The 24,360-nt window shown below is 34.9% G+C and overlaps 1 protein-coding gene across 1 annotated transcript in view; it reads right to left on the bottom strand.

The window, feature by feature from the left end:
* Positions 1-9,161: 9,161 nt before the first annotated feature.
* The window catches only part of SRFBP1 (serum response factor binding protein 1), a 59,718-nt gene continuing 44,519 nt past the window's right edge, over positions 9,162-24,360 (bottom strand). Inside the window, exons 5-8 of the mRNA XM_019727996.3 lie at positions 15,702-15,783; positions 13,977-14,688; positions 12,730-12,767; positions 9,162-9,481 (exon numbers count right to left, since the gene is read on the bottom strand). Of these exons, the coding sequence (XP_019583555.3) occupies positions 9,297-9,481; positions 12,730-12,767; positions 13,977-14,688; positions 15,702-15,783 (1,017 nt within the window). The 3' untranslated portion in view covers positions 9,162-9,296. The remainder of the gene's footprint in view (positions 9,482-12,729; positions 12,768-13,976; positions 14,689-15,701; positions 15,784-24,360) is intronic.

The raw sequence follows: 24,360 nt of genomic DNA, 5'->3' as shown, positions 1-24,360 counted from the left end.
GATCTTCTAATGTCTTCCTGGGAATTGACATCCAGCTGAAGGACAAAAGAGTGGAGGACAGAAGAGGATTTTATGGGCCACGCCTAGAAATGGTTTATATATTTTTCATCCATATTCCATTTACGCAATTATTCAGTCACATGACCCCAATCTAACTTTAAGAGAGGCTGAGAAACGTAGATTAGTTGTGTACTCATTGGTTTGATCAAGCCAATTTGCCAATCTCTGTCAGACTATACAGGGGTAAATTCCAGAAAGATTAAAGATAAAGGTAAACACAAACCTATAAAAAGTACCAGTGGAAAATACAGAATTATTTAGGGATGTCAAGAACTTTTCAGAGTATGGATGTTCCATGGGTGTACGTACATTGGGCACTTAAGAGAAAGATGCAGAGAAGGGACAGGGCAGAGATAAAATCTTCCTTGAAGGTGCAGAACTAAAAGAAAAGATGCTTCTGCTGCAGGAAAGATACAAATATGCAGCCACGATTCTTGTTCCCTATTGAGAAAAAAAGCCTTAAGCTACTGTAAGGTCATCACACACTGTCAACCAGGGCACAGGTTAAAACTCACTGTGACATGGGTAAAAGAAAAGAAAAAAACAAACCCTGGTAAGAGTCAGGAAGCTGTTCTGTGTACAGACTATTAAATAGATCTCCTAAATTGGGGGGAGGTAAGAAACTCTCCCAAACAAGATTTTCACTAAAGATACGATGAATAATTTAGCTGCCACAAGGAAGAGGGGTAGATCGCAGAGACTATCGCAATCCCAAGGTCCAGCCACAATCCTGTTAAGTATGAAAATCACAGAAAAAAAATTTTAAAGATCAAGGGCTCAAAGAATTTTCCTTTTCGAGGATCTACTAGAAATTGAACTTCATCCAAAAAAAGATGACTGGGAAAACTTTAGCAGTTCAGTTTTAAATCTCCTTAATTGCAAATCTAAACTTAAAAATAAGGATAGAAGAATAATGTTATATAAAAGAATGCTTTCTGTTATGTGTTGTATGTTCCAATGAACTAAAAACAATGTAACTAAAAATGGGAGGAGAATGGAGATGAAACCAGGAAAGTAGAATAAACTTACTAACAGTGATTTAAGCAACAAGTGAAAGTTAAAGGTTGTCATTAAAACTGGACAATACAAATTGTGAATAAAAGAAATAAGGAACTAAGGGCATTAAAAAGGTATAAGCATAAAGATAACCACTAGAACAGAAATATTAACCTTTTAAATACCAAATTTAGGGATTTTTTAAAATTAAAAATCACAGCAAACACACTGTGAAGAGAAACGGTAAACATAATAAATATAATAATTACAGCACAGGATAATCTGACAACTGAAAGCAAACATATTCATCTTATCAACAACTGTGGAAGGGTTTAATTTGCTTATTAAAAGGGAAGATTTTCAACTTGGCTCACAAAGACCCAACCATATGCTCTATTCAAAAGACACACCTCAAACAAAAAGGCTAAAAATAAAGGGATAGTCAAAGGATTCCAGGCAAAATGAAACACGAAGAAAGCAGGGGCCAGCAAACTGATACCAGATAAAATTAGAACGAAAACAATAGTAGGGGATGATTTTCTAACTATGATCCTAAATCCATATGTAAAAATGAAATAAAAGAAAATGAAAAGAGAAACTGATACATCTGACTATATACAATAAGTGGTAGATGAACATGATAGAAAAGTAAACAACATAAAATCAAAAGACAATTGACAATTTTGGAAAAAATACTTGCAATATAATGTATAACAGATAAAGGGCTCATATTTCTAATACGGAATCTTAAAAGAGGAAAAAGACAAAAACAAAACTCCTCACCAATGGAAAAATGGGCAAGACATGAAAAAAAATTCACAAAAATTCAAAAATAATTCTTAAAAATTAAAAAAAAAAAACAAAACGTATTCAACTGTACCCATAATAAGAAACATGCATAGTAAAACTATACTGAGGTAAGGTAATTTCTCACCTATCCAACTGGCAAAAATCACAGTGTGATAAAGCACCACTCTGTTGGAGAAGTTGTTGGGACACAGGTGTCTCTCATACGCTGCTGGTGGAAAGACAAATTGGTACAACCTTCATAGTAGAAAATTGGCAATTTTTAAAGAAAACTGCTTATATATTTACCTTGTGACATCACATTCCTACCTCTAGGAACAAAACCACAGCATGAAAATGCATACTGTTGTTCACGTTTTCTTTGCAACGTTGTTTGTAACTGCAAAATATAGAAAATAATCTATATACTGATACATAGATGAATGAGTTTAAAATTGATAGATTAACCAATGGGATGCTATAAAGTTTTTTTTTGTTTTTTTTTTTAAATATGAGGAAGATCTCTATGGATATAGTTGCAGTGATTTCCAGGATATACTTTTAAATGAAAAAAAGCTAAGCTCATAAGAGCATCTAGGGAATGCTAATTTTTGTATAAAAAGAAGGGGAAATAACTAAACATATTAATACATATATTTGTTCACCTGTGCAAATAGAAACCGAGGAAGGATAAACTAGGGACTGAGACTGATTTTCTACAGGAGATGTGTGCGAATGAGGTGGAAAGTGAGGAGTTGCCACGTCTGAGTACAGCGCTTAGTGTAGCTTTGCCTTATGGAACAATGTTAATGTTTCACATATATAAAGGAAAAAGTATAAATAAAATTACCAAGAAAGGAAAATTCTTTAAAATAAAATACGATCATATAAGCTAAACTGCATTTCAAATAAAGTACTACATGGAAGAAAGAAGGAGGAAATACAATTAACCCAGCTAACTTTTATTATTTTGAAAATTGAGATACAATTCATATACCGTAATATTCACATTTTAAAGTACACAATTCCGTGAGTTTTTGTATATTGACAAAGTTGTACAACTAACACCACCATCCAATTCTGGAACACATTTATCAGTCCAAAAAGAAATGCCATACTCTTTAGCAGTCACTCACTATGCCCAGAAATCACTAATCTACTTTTCGTTTCTATGGATTTAGTTATTCTGGACATTTCATGTAAGTGGAACCATATTTTATGTTTGGCTTCTTAGCATGTTGTCTTCAAAGTTCATCCACGTCATAGTATCAATACTTCTATCATCTTTATGGCTGAATAATATTCCATTGCATGAATGTACAGTTGACCATTGAAGAACCCAACCTCCTGCACAAACGTCTGTGTATAACTTTTGACTCCCCAAAAACTTAGTTGTCCCTCAGTATCCATGGGGGATTGATTCCAGGATAGCCCCCCACACTCCACATATACCAAAATCTGCAGATGCTCAAGTACCCTATATAAAAAGACAAGGATCAATGCATACAGTCGGCCCTCCACATTTAGACTCCCAACCATGGATGGAAAACAGTACAGGTATTGATTTAAAAATATACATGTCAGTGGACCCATGTAGTTAGTTCAATTCTTGCTGTGCAAGAATCAACCACATTTACCATTTTTGTTTATTCAGTCATCAGTTGATGGATATTTGGGTTGCTTCCTCTTTTTAGCTACTATGAACGATGCTACTATGAACATTCAATGTTCAAGTTTTTGTTTGAACATGTTTTCAATTCTCTTGGGATATAGAGCTATGAGTGGAAACACCAGTCATAGGGGGCTTCCATTATGCCTCTGTTGGTACACTTGATGGTATCCCACAAGTCTTTGTGGATCCGTTTACCTTCGTTCTTTGTATTCCTGTTCCTTAAACTGGATAATCTCAATTGACCCGTCTTTAGGTTCACCTAATCTTTCTTCTGCCTGCTCAAATCTGTGGTCAAGTCCTTCTGTTGAATTTTTTGTTTCAGCTATTATACTTTTCAGCTCCTAAATTTCTTTTTGTCTATTTTTAGTTTCTATCTCATTACTGATATTCTTTATTTGGTGAGACATTGTTCTTAGACTTTCTTTTAGTTCTTTAGACATGATTTCCTTTGGTTCTTTGAACATATTTAAAGTACCTTATTCAGTATCTTTTTGACTAAATCCAAAGTCCTGCCTCCTCAAGAACAGTTTCTATTGATTGCTTTTTTCCTCTGTATAGGGGCCATACTTTGTTTCTCCATGTCTTACAATGTTATTTTGAAAACTGGATATTTTCAGTAATATATAAGAAGGAAATAAGGTATTTCCCTTCTCCCCAAATCTCATTTCTGTTTTGTTGTTTAGTGATTTTTTTTGAGCTATTTTTGTGAAGTCTGTATTCTTTGTTCTGTATGGACACTGAAGTCTCTGCTTCATTAGTTTAGTGATATACTAATAACTAGACAAAGATTTTCTTAAATGCCTGAATCAATACTTCTGATTTTGCTGAGTGTGTGTGTGTGTGTGTGTGTGTGTGTGTTGGGGCACACGTTCAACACTTAGCCAGAAAATGGACAATTCCACCTTAGCCTTCACTTCGTCCTAGTGAAGAGCCTCAAGGTCAACTGAGGTGAGAGTTTAGGGCATCCTTAGTTTTTTTCCTGAACAGGGATGCAGACCTATGCATGTTACTTCTTTAATTCCAAGAAATATGTCAGAATATATCTGAGTTCCAAAAGATACTGAATTTTCTAGATTTCCTGTTAAGCTTTTTGATGAACTTCTGGTTTGCTCCAACTGTTAGTCACTGCCTCTGTGCTGTTAAACAGTTGCCTCTACTTGTTTTTGAAAAGTGATCTCAGTAAGACTTTTTGCACTGGGCAAGCTCTCAGTCAAGACAGATTTGCAAGTGGGGTCTTCCTGTGAACCACAAAACTGGTCAAATAATGACAATTCTGAGGGACTATATATGTATCTTTGAAGCTCCAGCCCTGTTCTACACCCTCCAGTGACTGTTAAGCTATTGGTGTTTGCTATGATTGTGGGTCATTGTTTTTCAAGACTACCATGAATGTGAGAAGTGAGGATGAGAATAGGGCAAGTTAAAATGTCACAAAAATCACTGTTCTTATCAAGATTCAACCTTTTTCTTGAAAAATACTCCCTGGATCGCTGTACGCCTTTGGTTAATTCCATAGTACTGAAAAAGTTGATTCTGATAATATGGACAGTTTTCTAGTTGCTTTTTATGAAGAAAAGAATTTCTGTGTCCTTACTCCGCCATTTTTGCTGATGCAATCCCAGGTAACTTTCAAACTTAGTTTTGAGACCATATGCCTCAGGCTAAAGAAAAAAGTCTAAACATATATTGAACTTTGGTTAGTTGTTACTGTTTTTGTTTTTCAGAGGCATCAGTTAGTGATTCTGAAACTAACTTCTGTGTGTTCTAAGGCTGAGAAAATAAGTAATTATACTGTAGATAATGGGAACCATCTTTCTCACTGTTAGAGAAAGGACTTACATGTCAAAAGGACATATGAGATAGCTTGAGAAGGCTCCCACTGGTCAAATTAAGGACAATCTGAGCATCAAAATAAATAATGGGCTTCTATTTCTGACTATTATGAAATAACAGGGATCAGATTTGCCCTTCTACATTAAGCAACTAGAAAACTGAATAAAATATATAAAACAAAGATTTTCAGATAGTGGACAAAAAGCTGTACAGGACAGTAATACCAGAGATAAAGAAAACAAGTAAGTTGAGTGCTCAGCTCACTGCATGAAGTTTTCAAACTACAGTGCAGCTGGAAGGAACCCCAAAATAGCCCAGTCGCCTTATTAAGACACAGAGTTCAGAGTTTAGATAGGCTAATGTGACTAGAATTTGAGGAAAAATACTGAAGAGGAAGGAGATACACAGAAAGAAAGTGCTCTCTATGTAGAAAGTCCCCTCAAGTTGATGGCATGAGAATGGTCTGTGCAATGTGTATGAAGAACCTACCAGGGCCGGGGGTGGGAGGTGGGGGGGACAAAAACAAACAAACAAAAAATCACTAGAAAAGAGTTAGTGGAATAATCCCAGGAATGTACAGTCCCACCAAACACAACAGAAAGGTTTCCTAATAGACAGAGCTTTAGGTATTAGCATTCTTAGAATGGTAATGCTTCAGTAGCGGGGCCAGATGAACCCTAGACCAAGGATTTTCAACCTCAGCACTACTGACATTTTAAGCCTGATAATTCTTTGTTGCATATACTGTAGAATGTTTAGCAGCATCCCTGGCCTACAGCCACTAGATATAACTTCTCTCTAAGTGTGACACCCAGTATATCTCCAGCCTTTGCAAATGTCCCTGGGGATAAAGACTATTGCAAGTTGAAAATTACCGCATCATGATCATTAAAATAATTATTAATGCTCCACATGTTCAAGGAAGTAGAGAAAAACATGAACATGTAAGAAGACAAGTGGAATTATTACATTAAAAACAATATCAATGTATTGTAGGGTTATATGTAGAAGTAAAACAGTACAAAGGCTAAGAAGAAGGAAATTAAAGTGTACTGCATTAAGGTACTTAGTACATAGTGGTATAGTACTACTTGGTAAATTAAAGAGGCATCCATCAGATCACACTGAAATAAATTTTAAAAATGAATAAATAGGGGAGACAGGAAAGTTCTTCCTTATTATAAAAAGCCAGCTAACAAATGTAGAAACAAGAAGACATTTTTTAAAAAAAATCACCATTTATAACTACTATAGCAACAATTGTTTCCAGTAAGAATTATGAATGTTAAAACTAGTGCAGAACAAGATAAACACAGTTTCAAAGTATCTCCATACACGATAATTATTAATTACAAAGTGAAAAACAATAACTTTCCAGTGTGAAGCCTTATAGATACCACTTGAAACAAGTAACCAAAGTTAACATCACCACTACTAGGTCAAACCAACACCATCACCTGCCGCCTGATAAGCACTGGGATAAATACGACATCACTTCTGTGACATTCCTGCCCAAAGTGCCCAACCTGAATTTAATAATGGGAACATCAGACATTCCCAAATAAAGGGACAATGCAAAATAAACTGTCCTGTACTTTTGAAAACCATCAATGTCAGGAAATACTAAGACAGACTCAGGAACTGTTCTCAGGAACTAAAGAGACATGACAGCTGAATGTCAGGCGAAAAATGAATTAAGGTATGATGCTGATTTTCTGTTGCTATAAAAAGACACTGGGACAATCGGCAAAATCTGAATATTTGATAACCGGATTATGGTAATACAGAGAACAGAAAATGGCTTTGTTTTTAAGGAGAGAATATAAAGAGGGGAGGGGAGAGAGGGAAAGAAAAATGAAATGGGGAGAGAAAAGGGTGAGAGGAAGAGAGCAGATGGAGAGGGAGAAAGAGAGAGGGAGGAAGACAGAAAGAGAGGAAAAAATAGAATAGGAGGAGAAAGAGGAGAAGGAGGAGGGAAAGGAAGAGAGGATGAAAACCAAGAATAAAGAAAAGGAAGTAAAATGTTAATATTTGCAGACTTTGGGCAAAGGATATTGTGTAGCAAGGAACGTGGCCTTACCCAAAGAAAAGAACTGCCTTTGCCATCAGCTTCTTGAAGGCAACCGATGTCATACCTGATAGGAGTATCTTTGTTTAGGGCAGGAGCTGGCTACACTAAAAAAGACAAACCATGTGATTTAGGATGGGAGCTTCAGTCATGTGGCATCAGTCCATCTAGAACAATCCCGTAATCAGTCAGTCATGTCTAGATACTGAAGACACAATAAAAATTCTGCACACTGAAGCTCAGGAAGCTTCTCAGATCACCAATCTGCATATTTGCACCAAGGACAACAGCAGCTTTGTGTTTAAACCCTCACAGATATTGCCCTGTGCATCTCTTCTTTTTTGCTGCTTATAATTTGTGCCCTTTAACTGTGAATAGACTACTTTGCAGTGAGTTCTGGGAGTCTTTCTAGAGAACTTTGGAACCTGAGGGTGTTTGGGGAACCCTCCACCTCCCCACCCCTCCCCGCACACCACCTCCGAACCTGCAGCTGATATCAGAAGTGAGAGTGGTCTCGTTTGGGCTCTTCTCTCTAACTTTGTAGTTGGCCCCTAACTCCTTGCAATTGGTTGGGGTAAGAAGTCTTGGGCAGACTTGGCCATCTGGAGGACAGGGCTCTCAGCCTCACATTTTGGCTAAATCTGGGTAGGCATAGAGACATTTTTCTTTCACTTTTCCTGTAACACATTTTCATAATTAAAATTTCAATGAAATTAATTTCAATTTTACATAATTGAAATTAGGTCAAAATAAAATTTGAAAGAAAAAAATAAAGAAAACAAATTTTGCATTCAACACAGCAAAAATAATTTTCTTTCTGTACAACTTCTTGAAGTACATTGCACTAAATTCTTAAGCAGTTGAAAAGACAGAAACGACTCACCAGAGCTTGTGAATTCCTGCTGACCAGAGGGCTTTCCCTGACATTAACAGCACCAGCACAGAAATCAGGGAATTTTGTAACTTTTATTAGTTAACTAAGAACCTTTAGCTTCCCCCAGAGGAGCAAAAGTGAAGGGATTTTTAAAATCTTGTTTTTCTTTTAAGTAACAGTACTATGATGTAGAGTCGTCTCTTCCTCCGGAGTCATCTCATAACCTTTTTGCTCAGCCATCAGTGGAAACGCTCTTTTCAATCTTACCTCCTTTAGAATTTGTTCTTATAAATTCCAATTACGATTCCTCAAAACCATGTTTCTAGAGATGTTACACATTCTTGATTTAACAGAAATATTTACATGCAATGAAATATAAAACCAATTTTTGGTTGTCTTGCCACACTTAAACATGTATGTTGCCTAAATAACTGAAATATAATTCAGAAATCCAAAGTTGTCCTGGGAAACTAAAGCAGTCAAAAAGCACACGATTACAAATAATTAAAATTATAATAAAAAATATTTATTTGTATAATTTATTATCTTCTATATAATGAACGCTACTATTTTAATCTTAGTTTTGCTAATAAGAATAAATTTTAGCAAAGATGATCTATTTTAAATAGCTACAATTTCCTCATATTTTCCATTACTATTTTAAATATATCTTGACATTTATTTTCAAGGCAAAGAATCATAAACCTAAATGAGTGAAATGACTTCATGATAAGCACACATGAGGAAATCTGAGTTATAATCTCAAAATCCTTTTGTAAAAGGAGTAGTCCGGGCATTTTCTTAAAAATCAACTTATGTAGTTGATTTGTGGAAGTCTTAAGTAAACATAATTTGAACACACTTAAAAAAGAGAAATAAAGACAACAACAAACTTATTTCTATACCCACTACAAAGAGACATACTCAAATACGAGTTTAAATAATGGGCTGGTTAAAAAAGAAAGAAAAAAAAAATTTTGGATGGAGAAGTTCACAAAAAGTACTAATCAATCATCAAATGTAATTTTTTTCCCCTGAAACACAGCGATTTTAGACTGCTGTTCTTTTCGCCTCCTGCTTGCTTCCCATGAAGGATGAAGAGGCAGCAATGACTGTTGTTTTATATTTTCAGGTTCTCTATGTGCAGTCTTAATAAACTGATTCTTGAACTGAGGTTCATTTTGCTGAAAGCCTGGGAGGAGAAAGTAAAAATCATGAAAACTAACTATATACCCAAACAGCATACAATCAAGTATATTCCATTTTTTCAACTCAGTATTAAGGAAGAAATTTAGTTTCACCTAACAATTTAAAATCTGAGTTCAACAGGAAACAGCTTGAAGTTGAAATATACATATGAACAGTCAATTATGGGACACATGCTTTCTAATCCTTGTAAATAGAGGTTTAATGGTCACCACCTCATATATGCAGTGGTGTCTTATGTACGTTGACAATAAAAAAGGAAGCAGCCCAGACAATATGGAAGGCCAGAAAAAGGGGGAGCGGGGGACATTTTATATTTTCAAAGGAGTATCATCTGCTTATAAGATCTGTGTGTGAAGCAAATGTAGCCAGAAAATATACATCCTCACTAAGATGTTGGATCTGATGGCGATGGGAGAGATTTATTTTTAAAGGGCGTATTAATGATTGCACTCCCTTCTGTTATCGAACAAAAAGTTGTTATTAGGTTAGTGCAAAAGTAACTGCGGTTTAAAAGGTTAAAAATAATAGCAAAAACCGCAATTACTTTTGCACCAACTTAATATTACAAGGTAAATGACTAAATCTACTCAAAAATATGAGAAAGTTCTGTTTTAATCATAAATTTATCCACCAGGTATGATTTATCCACCAGGGTGGCAACTTGTATTGTACTCCTTACAGACTCTTATATTATGAAGCACTTCAATTAAGTTATTATGAACAACGAAGTACTATTTAGGGGAGACATACTAGCCTGAAAAGACATGAATAAATGCATGTTTATAATCAGAAAGAAAAGGGAGGCAAACATTTAATATAGATTTATTAAAAAACCCTAGGCGTGCAAAATTTCTCCACTGAACATTAGACATCATTGTCAAAAGCCTTTTAAAGATCTCCTTAAAAAGGAAATGTCATAAGTACACACAACTTGCAAAACATCACTGTACACAGATTCAAAATGCCCCATATCTTGCACAAATCAAATATGCTCTAGAAACTTATAGCACTCAAAAAGTTGCTCTAGTGATAAAGAATGGTGGGTTTAAATGTTAAATGAAACTGTTTCATGAAAACTGAGATTTGAATAGGCAATATTCCTAAGCTAATATGCATTTTTAATAATTATGTAAACTTGCATGTATAAATAAATTGACAAATATTATAAATAAGTAAGCAAAGCAAAAAGAAAAACTTCTTTTACATGGGTCTCGTCATTGGAAAAATGCGGGAGGGCCTTAAGTTAGAGTTATCCTGCATTTGTGAATATATGGTAATGAGGCAGATTGCCACGTTTGCCAGTACTAGTTTTTTTTTTCCTTTTAGATACACAATCAGAATGGATTTCCCATTGAGCTACAGTTAGATGAGGCCATGTGACTGAGTTATAGCCAATGGAAGATGAATAAAAAGCCGATCCATAAAAATCTCACATTCAAGCCTCTATTCTCTCTCTTTCCCCAATGAGCAAAGAAATTTCTGAGAACTCCTAAAGGCACAAGACGGAAAAGACTGCAAGGAGCAGACAGACTGATGAATAAGGAATAAAATCACTGAGATTTGGTAGTTAAATTTGTTAGTCTACTATGCATAATAGGCAGAAATTAAAGGGGACAGAATCCAGATACTGGTGGACTTTAGGTTTAGAAAAACCTTTGGACTACAAACAGTAAGAGATCAAACTGAGAAAAATTTTAAGCCGTAAAGGCCCATAGAGTTTGAGCTCTGGAGCAGAGATGAAAAAGTATGGCCTTCCCAACCAAACCTCAGAGTCTCCAATACAACAGACATTGAACAACAGTGGGGGTGGAAAACAAAACAAAACAAAAGAAAACACAATACACCTCACAAACATAATAAGGCAAGTCTGAGAATTAGCTCCAGGAAAGATGTTTTGGTGCAGTGCCTAGCTCATGGACGGACTGACTGGAAACAAGCAGGTCAGAAATGCAATCAGTTTTTGAGGGAATTATACTGTGAAAGAAATCACAAGCTGGGCTGGCAAAAATCTCTGACTGTTAAGACTTTAAACATTCTTCAGGACCATATATTTTTACCAGTCACTTGGGGCAATCCTCAAGGAGATGATACTGAATGTCCACTTCAGATGTGGCCGTGGAACAGAGTCAGGGACCATGGGGACCAAGTTCCTCTCAGACCCTAGACAATTTTTGCTCAGACTGTAGACGTGTTGTGTGCCTCCCATTTTCACTTTAACTGAGTTTTTCTTGTGGTTACTTTGCCCCTGCTTTGCCACTAAATAGTTGGTATGAGTTAGGGTGCGTAGTTTGTCTTTTTAGTGCACAGGTCACTATGAGATCTGATAAAAAGCACTGTATCATCCATCACTCAGTAATCCTGGGCTTTGAGTGGGGATGCAGTGACTGGATGGGGCTTTGGGTTGGTTTTGTTGGGAAGGAGGGAAGTGCTGTGTGTGGGGGAGGAAAGGTGAAATGGGCATCTGGTGATGGAAAGGATGGCCATTACGTGTTCAAGAAATTCCACTTCCTTTCTCCTCCCAGCCACACAGACTGCATTTCTTAGCCCCTTGTGGCTAGATGGGTTCATGTAATTGAATTCTGGCTAATGAAATGTGAGCAGAACTGATTTCCTGCCACTTTCAGGCCTGGCCCATGAAAACCTCCTGCAAATTTCTCCATGTACTTTATTCCCTTCTGCTGGCCAAATGGAGAGTATCTGTGTACTAGAGGAGAAAGGAGTGAAAAGAAGCTGGATCATGGAATGCAAACCCCTCTGCTGATTCAGTGGACTGTCACGTGAGTGAGAAATTTTTGTTTTAAATTAGTGAGTTTGGGGTATGTACAGAAGTCAGCCTACCCAAATATATTCAACTTGATTTGTTATGAATTAATCTGAAAATACTTTGATTTTACTCTTAACCCAGAAAGTAACATACTAAATGGCATGGTGTTGACTAAGATATAGCTTGTATAATAATTTACTTAAAGAATGTATTGATTTAGTTCAAAGTAAATTAAATAGACCCAGTATTTCCTAATAACTTTTGTCTGTATCTTTCCCACTGGCAGGACACAGGGAAGAAAAAAATCAATTTAAATTAAAAATTACAATGATAATTATAAAATGCTCTGTTTCCACTTCTGTGGGTTCATAATTCATTCAGACTATTAAGCAACCAGAATTTTTCATCCTTCTTTAGCAAAACACTGCTTAACTGAATATGGAAGTCCGGCAGCCATTAATACATACCTGGGGTGTTGTTCTTTGGAGCCTGTTCTCTGCAACTCCTAAAGGAAGAAAAACACAATTAGGACTTTAAAAAGATAAATAAATCCTCTGACTTAGGAAGAGAACATAATAAAACTGACGATAAAGCTCTTTCAATGGATTCTAATACTCCCTCATCCCACCAGCAATTTATAAAAAAAAAAATTATAACAATTCCAGGTTTTAGCTACATCAAAAATTTGTTAGACACGAATATTATATACTAGACACACGTGGGAATTTTTTTCTCACTACCCTTATAGGGATGTCTGGTCATAAAATATCCTAACTTTGTTACCTTGCGTCTACTCTTGAGGACTATCTGGACAAAGAATTTCAAAAATCGTCTCACAGGTGGAATGAGTCACATACAGCAACAATTAAGATTTACATGTTATGGGAGAGGGAAGGGATAGTGGTGTGTTATTTTCAAGTGAGAAAAAAAATGTTGCCTTTTGAAGGAGGTTAGGGAGATATAAATAATATTTTAATTATTTTCAAGGCTCCAAAGATCATTGTGTGTCTTTCAAAAATTTCAACATCACATTTTTCTATCCTGTTAAAAATTATCCCTGCCTATAAACATATAGAAAAAAGTTACTGAAGAAAATAGCTGTTACTGAAGAAATTGGCTAACCATGGGTGAAGATATTCCCTACCAGATTAGAATTATGAATGAAAATAAACACTGACTTATAACAGAACAATTGTGAAAAGTGGTGGGTAACAGCAGGGATAGGCAGTCTGAAGAAACAGAGTCAGGGCAAGCAGCTGTATGCACTGAAATAGGAATACGTAATAAAATGACTGATGCTTACAATAATGGCCCCAGGTTAACAAGAAAAAACTATCATATTCTTTTCAGAAAGTTGTTAAAAGAGTGAGACATGTGAAACATTTTCAAAAGTTTCTTGTCAAAAGCTAAGACAAAAGCTATCAATGTTTCAAAAGTTTGATAACTGAAGGGATAAAGTTAAATAAATTATTAGGCTATACAATGTAATCTTCTGATGAAGCTAGATAAATGTGTCATTCTTATATGCGTATTTGTATACATGACCCCAATATAGAGTTGAAGAAGCCCAAGTCAGAACACAGGATGAATTTTGCATAAACTAGAATTATGTTAGGGAGATAGTCTCTGCTCTCATATTAGGGTGTGTAAATATGTCATATCTTTAAAACAATTAAGAACTAATAATTATTTCAGAATTAAAAAACACTCTTACCTTTTAGAGCTTTTAGATCCAGATAAAGAATGGAAAAACACTGATTCAAACTTCTTTACTTCTGTACTTTGCTTGTTTTTGTCATTTCTTATACCCTGATGGGTTTCAAGTATATCTTCTTCAGGGAACACTTTTTTGGTGAATTTTTGTTCCAAAGCCGAAGAATGGCAACTACTTTCCTTCTTTCGTGTCCGTCTGACTTTCCCAATGAAGAAATCATCATCACTATCACTATCCTCAGACATGGAAGATTGTTTGTAAAACCTTTCTTCTGTGCTATCATCAAAATATACCTTCTCTTCTTCATGTAATTCTTCTCCATCACTGTTACCACCAAGTGAGCTATCAGACTCTTTCTCTTTTTTGATTTGATTTAACGCTTTGATTTCTGGGTCAGCAGGTATCTTTTGGGGTTCAGAGGGAACTACAGAATCCTTTTCAGAAGTCTTTGATGGAGAATTTGTAATGTCGACTGCTTTGGGTCTATGTTCCATCTTGGCTATTTTTTCTTTTGAATTATTTATTGGTTTCTTTGCCAATATTTTGGTTTCTTTGTCTTTTTGTTCATTGATACTAATTCCTTCAGGCTGTAACTTAATGGCATCATCATTTGAACACAAAGTGTCCTTGGAATGATTTTCTTCGGAAGCTTTCTTTGATGACTTAACTTCAGCATCATTCTGTCTTGCATCTTTAAAGGCTTTGACGGCAGCTGCAACAGAAACAGCACATGACTTGTTTCAGCATTGAAACAAACAATATAAAATATCACTGTTTCAGTACAGTATTTCTTAAATTATTTGGAAACACTAAGGACAATTTATACATTATGTTAAATAGTCACATACCACATAATGATGTTTCCATCAACTACGGACTACATATACGATGGTGGCCCCATAAGATTATAATGAAGCCTGAGTGTGCAGTAGACTAGACCATCCAGGTCTGTGGAAGTGCCCTCTATGATGTTCACACAACAAAATCGCCTAACGAAGCATTTCTCAGAACATACCTTGTTTTAAGTGATGCATGGCTGTATGTATAATGAATAGGTCTAAATTTACAAAGAAATCTATTCACTTTTTAAAAACCAAACTTATAAGAAATGCTCAGAAGTATCCACTAAGAATCTAATGTTAAAAAGTCGCCATTTCATGTCTTGAAGTTATGAAGAACAGTAAAAATGTCACTGAATGCAAATAAATAAAACAAAATGGCAACGGTAACTTCTGTAGAAATAATGTACTGATATGATTTTAGAGCATTATAAATTAGACTTCAGACATAAAAATAAATTATCTTCTAATCTGTGACAAAAGTAGATAATTCTTTCAATACTTGTACACACATAAATGAAGATTATGCGACTAAGTAGTGGCAACATTAAAAGTAATATGAATTATATTATTAGAAAATCCATTGCATTCAATATTATGATGAACATATATCATATATTAGTTATATGATATATATTCATATGTAAATATGTTATATATTAGAATTTAGGAGGAAATACAAATTTAGTTTTTCTTCAGATATCAGATACCAGCCATAAGGTACCTTCCCTTCCCACATTTGGAAATAGTTGAAAGAGCTATTTATAATATAAAAGATCCTCAAAGGGAAGAACAACCAAAATCATAAATAAGTCAATAGCCATTTATTTAAAATAATATACATAAATGGATTTAAGTACATGGCTTAAAAGTCACTTATTCGTACCTTTTAGCACATCTATTTTTTTCTTCAAAAGAGGGTGCATTGCTAATCTGGCAATTGCTCTTTCAGTTGCAGTAGAATCAGGCTGTGCATTGAAACAATAAACACATGGGAATAAAAACAATGTGACACTTTATTAATAAGTAAATAAAATAAAATGTCATAGTTTTTAAAAATTAGAGTTAAGGAACAGAAATTTGTTAATATTCTCATAAGTCACCTGTATAGTCCATGCTAAAGATAAATAAAATTCATGCTGACAAAAATACTACTGCCCTTAAACAATTGTAACTACCATGTAATCAATTAATAAATATTCTTTGGGTACTTAATATCTTTCCAAAATTGAGGTTGGCATCATTTGTGATATTTAAAAAAAATGTAATATAGCTCGTGCTTTCAAAGAGCTTAAAATATTAAGTTAAGACTACATTAACATGAAAGAATCAAGTAACACAGAGTATTAACCTGGGTATTATGACTAACGTTTGAAGTTCCATTTACTAGAAACCTAGAATTATCTAATCCTACATATTTACATTTTGAATGTTTTGTATTACTACTGCATTCTCAGACCCTTCCACCACGGTGCCCTGCTTACAGCCAACACTATAAATATTTGATGATGACTGAATGGATATAGATTATACACGATATTTAATGTATTCATGAAGTTAGAAAATTCATCATTCAGGCTAATTGCTTTAAATATCATTCGTAGGCCGAAAACTTCCAAATGCTACCTCCAGCTGTAACTTAAGCTACAGATTCATACATCCAACTACCTACTTCAGAATTCTGTTAAAAGATAATTCTTTGATTTTCTTCTCAAACCTACTTCTAGAGAAGTCTTTCCCATTTTATTGCATGTAATTTTTTTGGTTGCTTGGGCCTACAACCCTAAAGATTCTTCCATCACATTTCTCCTTCACCTCTCACAATTAATTCTTCAGCAAATCTTATGGTTCCATCTGCAAAATATATTCAACCAGATATTTGTCACCATTTCTACTTCTACCTTTGACCAAATAACCAACACATCCCTTGGTCCAATGTAATAAGCTATACTTGGTCACTCTCCTTTGGATCTTGGTCACCCACAGCCAATTTTTCACGTAGCAGTCACAGTGAGCTTTTAAAATGTAACCAGATCATGCTATACCCCTATCCGTTCTTTAAGCTTTATTACCTTTGGATTCTTAGGCTATTTCACTGCAAGCTCTGTTCTATCTGGAATGCTCTCCTTCCAAATATACTTGGCTGATCCTCTCATTGTATTCGGGTCTTGCTCAAATTTTACCTGAACTAACACAACTCTTCCCATCCCTTATTTGCTTCAAATCACCTAATGCTGCATGCCAGTGTATATACTTCCATGTCTGTAAGGCAGGGACTTTGTCTTCCTTATTGCGATAGATGCAGCGTGTAGAACAGTAACTGGTAATAGTTGGCATTCAATAAGCATTCCACAAAGCAAGTGAATACATTTTATTAGTGTGTGAAAAGGAGAGCTACCAGCTTCAAAAAGACATTCAAATTTATTTTAAATTTACCCTGCATTGTAAATAGCCCAATATAAGGTTCCCCCAGCCCCGTAATACAAACTTATGAGTATCTAAGTAAAAGCAAGATGATGGCAGTTTGAAGTCTATTCCGCTGGAGGACTGATCTAGGTAATGTTACCCCAAATATTAGGTTGATACAAAAGTAATTGTGGTTTTTGCAATTATTTTTAACCTTTTAGACCGCAATTACTTTTGAACCACTCCCCGACTCCCCTCCAATGAAGGACATGATTTTTCAGGCTGAAAAGGTTCAACAGAATATATGAAAATAGAGAGTCACCTCAGAATATTGGGGCTTACAAGATTTCACAGGAAAAACAAAAAGAAATCACACACAAAAAATCAGGATTCACAATTGGAGGCCAAAAGACAATAGAGGAATGCTTCTAAATTTCTGACAGAAAATGACTTTCAAACTAGGTAAAAATAAAAATACTTTCAGACATGCAAGGTTTTAAAAAATTTACATCCCTTGAACCTTTCTCCCGAGAAGCTACAGGCTCCACTAAAATGAAGAAGGATACAAAAAATGAGGAAGCCATGGGATATAATGGAATATAAGCAACAGAAGATACAGGCAAAATCCCCAGGATGATAACAAGAGATTTAGATTTAGAATACCTGGTGTATTAAGATTTCAATAACGGACGAGGAGTTTGGTGTTATGCTAGAGAGAAGATACTAACAAAATAAACATAACAATTATAAACTACAGGAAATAGAAATATTATGCAGAAAAGGAAAAGTAATAATCAGTCCATATGTGACTCAGACAAAATAACATAATCATGAAATGTTCACCTTATCTATTCGACCTATGTATGTTAGCAGGGTGGAAGGGTACATATATGACATGCAGGAGGAACAAGATCTAAATCCTTACAGATGGCAGCAGGAAGTCAACAGCTAATGCTTAAAATGTATTAATAAAAACAGACTGATGTGGGCATAAATTCCATAAGAATCAACTAAAGTTGACAGTGGGGAAAAACTAATAGAGAATTGTAATCATCATACAAATACCTTGTAGAAGTATTTGATTCTCAAAACTGGCAGACTGGCCCATGGGGCAGATCTCACCTGCTGCCCGTTTTTTAAAATAAGGTTTCATGGGAATACAGCCAAATTTGTTCATTTACATACTATCTATAGCTGTACTATGTCACAGTGGCAGAGCTGAGTAGTCGTGACAGAAACTGAATGGCAGGTAAAATATTTATTACCTGGTCCTTTATAGAAAAAAGGTGTGCCACTTGCTCTAAACTGCATGTGAGTAGTCCTTAGCGGGGGTAAAACTAAAAAAAATTAGAAAAAGGAGAAGTATTTTAACAGGTTTATGGTGCTGAAAAGTTACATTCAAATAAAAACACCATGACCACAGACTTCTGTTGCAAATTGAGGCAACTGGTTATAGCATTAAATGCATTCAATACGCTTCCTGAATGGTGAGAGGTTCGGGTTTAGCAAAGACAGTTTGGTCTTCAGTGCAAAAAGCAATGCGTTTTAATTCCCAGGACAATTCCCAGAACATTTATCTGTAAAAATAACAATCACAACAAACACAGCTGCTCAGGACAACTGTTATCCACACTTCAGGCACCTGGCCTTCCTTCCAGTTACAAGGGAAAAGAAGACACTCCAGCAGCAGCTATTAACTGTTCTTTTCAGTATATTTCCTGTAGCAACTAAAAATTCACTTCTAAGGTAATCCTCAATGTATGAACATCTGTATTGTAAAACATAAATTAGAAAGTATTCTCATCACATAAGTTAATTTTCCATATTTTTAGATAAAAAGTCCCGGGAATCCCAAATAGATTTTGACTAAATGTATTCATGTGTAATTGTTGAAAACATAACTACTACTCTTCCCAAATTCCTGCTCTGACAACTTGCTAAAAGCTCTTATGAACTGGGTATTTTTCTTTCCATAGTTAGCTACATCTTTCCATCTGAGTTATAAAAACTTTCAGAAGAGCAGTGGTAATACCTGCATGTCTAGTGGTGACTCTAAATACTGTTGTGTTAAAAATCATTTTATCATTGAGTTTATTTACCAAAGTTATTTCTCTGCCATGAAAGATATCCCAGAGTGACTTAGGGATCCAATTTCAGTAAATTACATTTATTGAAAAACTAGAATAAGTTTAAAGCTGTACAATTATGTATTAATCTAATAAATGAAACTGTTATTCTTATTTGTTGTATGTCTTCCTCTATAATGGTGTTTTTATGCTGCAACCTTTGTGGAAGATGTATTTGGGGAAACATACCAGGTTAATAAGAAGTGAGACACATTTTAACAGGGCCACTGCATTGCATAATTCTAGGGTTGCCACTGACATTGTAGCTGTCACAATTGGAGGGTGCAGTACACAGCTTATGCAGCCGTACGTAATAGCGGTGAGTTCAAAGAACACAAAGGCTTGAGTCAGGGAAATAGCTAGGTATTCTTGAAAGGAAGTCAAGACAGTATAACTGTCAGATAAAATATTTCATCTGTGTTCCCTTTACCTCTTGCTACCACTTGAATGTAGAAAGTAAATAAACGATTTCTAATTGCTTTCTGAAGAAGAAAATTAAAGAAAGGTTTACAGTGTTAAATTTGACATTTCTACTTAGGAGACATAAAAAAAGTTTATTTACATGATTACCATAATTTATAAAATCTGACTGTTTTTAACTGAGACTTTCTTTAAATCAAACATTTTAAGAACTGAATGTATCAAAGTCAGGTTTCTGAAATCAGTCTAGTATGAGGATACTTGTTGAGAAAACACTTTTCTTCCAAAGTACTTGAGATAACTTTCTCTCATTTTGTGACCCAATTCCAAGCCCCTCTCGAACCTTTCTGGAAAGAAACTACGTAGAAACATAAACAAAGAGGCTTGTGAAACAAGTGGGCTCTGGTTCACACCTTTGGCCGTGCTTTGTGTCTCTGCTGCAATTTGCTGACGTGTAGGAACTCACGAGAATAAGCAGGGCAGCAGCTGCCATGAGACTTCAATTCCTTTATTGCTCCTTAATTTATCTCCTGTCCATCTTCCTTTCTCCCTCTTTATATTACTCATATTTATATTTGTATTTACGTAAATATGACTTATTATGTGAAGTCTTGGCCTCACACATGAAGACACAAATACCATCTTTTGAGGCTCGCGATCATGCTCTCATTTAAAAGGTTAAGACAAATGCACCAATAACTACTATTCCAAGGCAGAATGTGATCAACCTCATAGGAGAGACAGAAAATGCTATGGAGGCTTATAGAAAAAAAAAGTCATACATCATAAATTTAAATAAATTTATTTTGAGGCTTAAAATGCTAAGCAGTCTCTGTGAACAAATAGTTTTTACACCTGCATGAAAGTCTTCACAATATTGGGGGGTATGAAGGAAGCCACAGCTTTCCTTATTTAAAGTTGACACAGTGTTTGCCATGGAAAATTCTCAGGAAACTGTGGTTAAACACACCTCCAGTTTCTTCCATTTCAAATAAATTAAATAAAAAAGGGAAAATACCTCATCTTTTAATGGAAAATTTTTATTTTGGCATATGGGTATTTATTGTGAACACAAAGCATTTGGTGTTCAATGTTGAAAAGAATTTTGAGAATGTACATGTGAATATAAACAACAGTCTAAAAATGAAAAAGCTCTGTTACACGCAATGTTCATTCCTTTGAAATGATGCCTAAAACAAACTGACTCTAAATGAACTGGTAAAGGTAGAACGCTAGTACCAAGTGCTTTTAATATGAATTGGACTTAATTTCAATTCTAGGTTTTACCTAAAGATATAAATCAACACATTAATATCTGTACTTATTAAAAACATGTAGGGAGATAGTAGGAAACAGTTCACTCAGCTGGATCCAAAGAATTGTGGCAAACTGAGCAAACTAAGGCTTATAGTTCACACTCTAAGGGAACAGGAGACCTTTCTGTATTCGTTGGACTCTTGTAAACCCCTATGACACCATGATTTTAACATGCAGTCTGACATATATGGAATCTTATTCCATCCTTTTGTCTTAAACTTTCGTTTTTTAGGCCGAGACCTAGGTTTAGACGTTGGACCTGCCATTTCCTACTGACTGACTGGAAGCATATTTTTTATCTTTCTGGGCCTATTGTCTCATCTGTTAAATGGGGTTATCATCATCTTCCTTAAGAAAATTAATATAAAGCACTAATGAGTCAGGCAACTGACAACGGTAGTTGTTTAATATAACTGTCTTTTATTTTCTACTGGGTTATATATTCTTCTAGAAAACATTGTGTGTCTTCTATTCCCGTCATATCTTCCACAGTGCCTAACTGATTGCTATGCATGCAACAGATGTTTTGAATTGAGACACTCCTGAAATTCTGGCAACAGCTGTCTGGAAAGGTTCCAGTGTCTAAACCCTCTAGCTTTAAAGTCTCATCATATACACATTAACTGGCTACTTAACCTTTCTACCCCCTTTCTGCATTTGAAAACTAAAGACACTATGACTATTACTACACACACACATACACTCATGCACGTGCATATGCTTTCTATGAGATCACTGTGTAAGATCAATTGAGATAAGACTGCACATGGAAGAACTGTGCAATCTGGAAGATGTTATACAAATTAGTATGTTCTGCTCTATTCTGATGGTCAGATAACCTTAAATGTGCAGAGCTCTATGTAACAGACTTATATCCTATTTGGTATCTTCCACTGAGCTCCTTTCCTATGGTAAACTAAAGAATAATTAGTTCTCCCTCCACGACACTCGGCTGCCTGCCTCATTTCTGTTGTACTATTTAACGTATTAACACATTTTGATATGGAAGAACCTGAATCCACTGGAAGGCTATCACAAATGAAATAACGTAGCAACAAAACAGCTGAAATCATATAGCTTGGGAGGAATCTGAAATGATCTTAAGCAAGGCAGTTTCCCTTGGCTTTAACCCCCTTAAGACATTTATTAAGAACTCTGATGAAACAGAACTGTTTTTCCCTACCTGCCTCTCCACCTCCCTCCCTTCCTTTTATTTGGAGGAAGGTACAAAAGGGCAGAAATGTAATCAGGCTTCAATTCACAATATTTCAGTCAGATCTTAAACTTTTTATCTGAATTACTATTATAAATCTCATGACTACAAATCTAGTAACATGCAAGTGAATTTACTATCACAAAATAATAAGCTAACCTAAACGTTTGTTTCCCCATTTTTAAGATAATGATATTTCACACACTGGAAGGTTGAACAAAGGGTAGCAAATGGAAGACGAAACTCTAAAAAACTGATTTTACATACATTACACATACATTAACTAATTAACCTTCCAAAGTGAAAACAACCTGGCTGAGAAGTTAAAAAAAAAAAAAAAAGACACAGAATACTTTGTTATGGGTATTTCTAAGTTCAACTTAAGCAGTAATTTAACCAAGTTTTACTGTTAATTAGACTTTAAATGAAAACATAATATTATTAGGGAACTAAACATAAATTGCTTTTTACTCTTACCACAAACTAAACATTAATGAAATACTTTTAGAATTTACCAACCAGAACATTAAAACAACTCATTCTAATAAAAATCTTAAACTATTATTTTTTTAAGACTCTCAAGAGAAAACAAAAAACTATTCTGCCATATTTTTATACAATTACCACTACTCTATTTAACACGTTATTATTTTGTGTGAGATATAGGCCAAACCACACATTTAAAACCATAATAAATTTTCCCTCTTTATGAATGAAGCCTATAAAACAATACTTACTGTAAAATCACACTTGTACAAGATAAGGAAGCTGTGAAATCACGCTACCGGCTTTGGTGCTGCCTTAATGACAATGACAATGACAGCAACAACCAATCCCCGCACCCCTCAAACAAAAAACTTCATAGTCTGGCCTTCTTACAGTCAAATGCCTTAATGTTTAACATGTCTAACCAGTATCAATTAATGGTAGAGGTAAGTGAGTGCTGGTCTACATAAATGTAGAATACAAGTATTTTTTTTTCCCTTAAGCTGGAATAGGCAAATTGACACTTACAGTTGGAGATACCAAAATCCCTCTTAGTAATCGATAAAAAAAAAAGTAGGCAGAAAATCAGTAAAGATATAAATCACTGAACAATACCATCAACCAATTTGACCTAATGACATTTATAGGACACTAATTCCAACAGAATATATATTGCTTTCAAGTGCACATGAAATAGTCACCAAGATAAGCCATACTCTAGCCCATAACACAAATAACAAAGTTAAAAGAATAAAAATCAGAAAAATATGTTCGTGGATCATAAAGAAAACAGTAACAAGACTATACCTGGAAAACTCCTGAACTGCTCAGAAATTAAACCATATACTTCTAATTAAACTATGGGTCAGAGATGAAGTTACAAGGGAAATGCAAAACATTTTGAACTCAAAGAAAATGAAAATATAACATCAAAAATATGGGATGCTGCTAAAGTAGTGCTGAGAGGGAAATTTAAAACATTAAATTTATTGCATTTAAACAGAGGACAGGACTAAAATCAATATAAGCTTCCACATGAGAAACTAGAAAAAGCAAAATAAACAGAAATGCAAGAAGAAATACAAATTTGAGTAAATGGTAATGAAAGTAGTGAAAACTGAAAAGCAATAGAGCAAAATCAATCAATCAAACCCAAGTCTGGTCTCAGATAGAACTGTCTTATGTAGGCATTATTAGCAAAACAGATGGAAATGCAACAGGGCAAATAGTAAGGAAGAAGCAGGAGCGGCAAATCCAAGGAGAAGAAAATCTAGGTAAAAATCCAAACTGTGCCACGTAGCAGTGATATAGCCTTAATCAGCTCACTTCATTCTTTCAGTTTTCTCATTGGTAAAAAGGACATAAAAATAATTCTCCACAGAGTGAATAAAAGGATTCAATGAAATATTCATGGACATTATTATGGAAAGAACAAAAATTGAGATTGTTCTTAATTAGTAAGATTTAGCACACAAATGTCAAACCAAGTTCAACATACCTTTAAAGTGTGAGAACATAGCAAAGTAAAACTCACAAATTAACATAAATTTTTTTGTGTGTGGCAATATTGGAACTCA

This window comes from Rhinolophus sinicus, chromosome 3, assembly GCF_057876585.1.
Source record: "Rhinolophus sinicus isolate RSI-liver-muscle chromosome 3, RSI-T2T, whole genome shotgun sequence".
Lineage (NCBI taxonomy): Eukaryota > Metazoa > Chordata > Mammalia > Chiroptera > Rhinolophidae > Rhinolophus > Rhinolophus sinicus.
The sequence above is the reverse complement of the archived record's forward strand: the minus strand, read 5'-3'. Positions and strand labels throughout refer to the sequence as shown.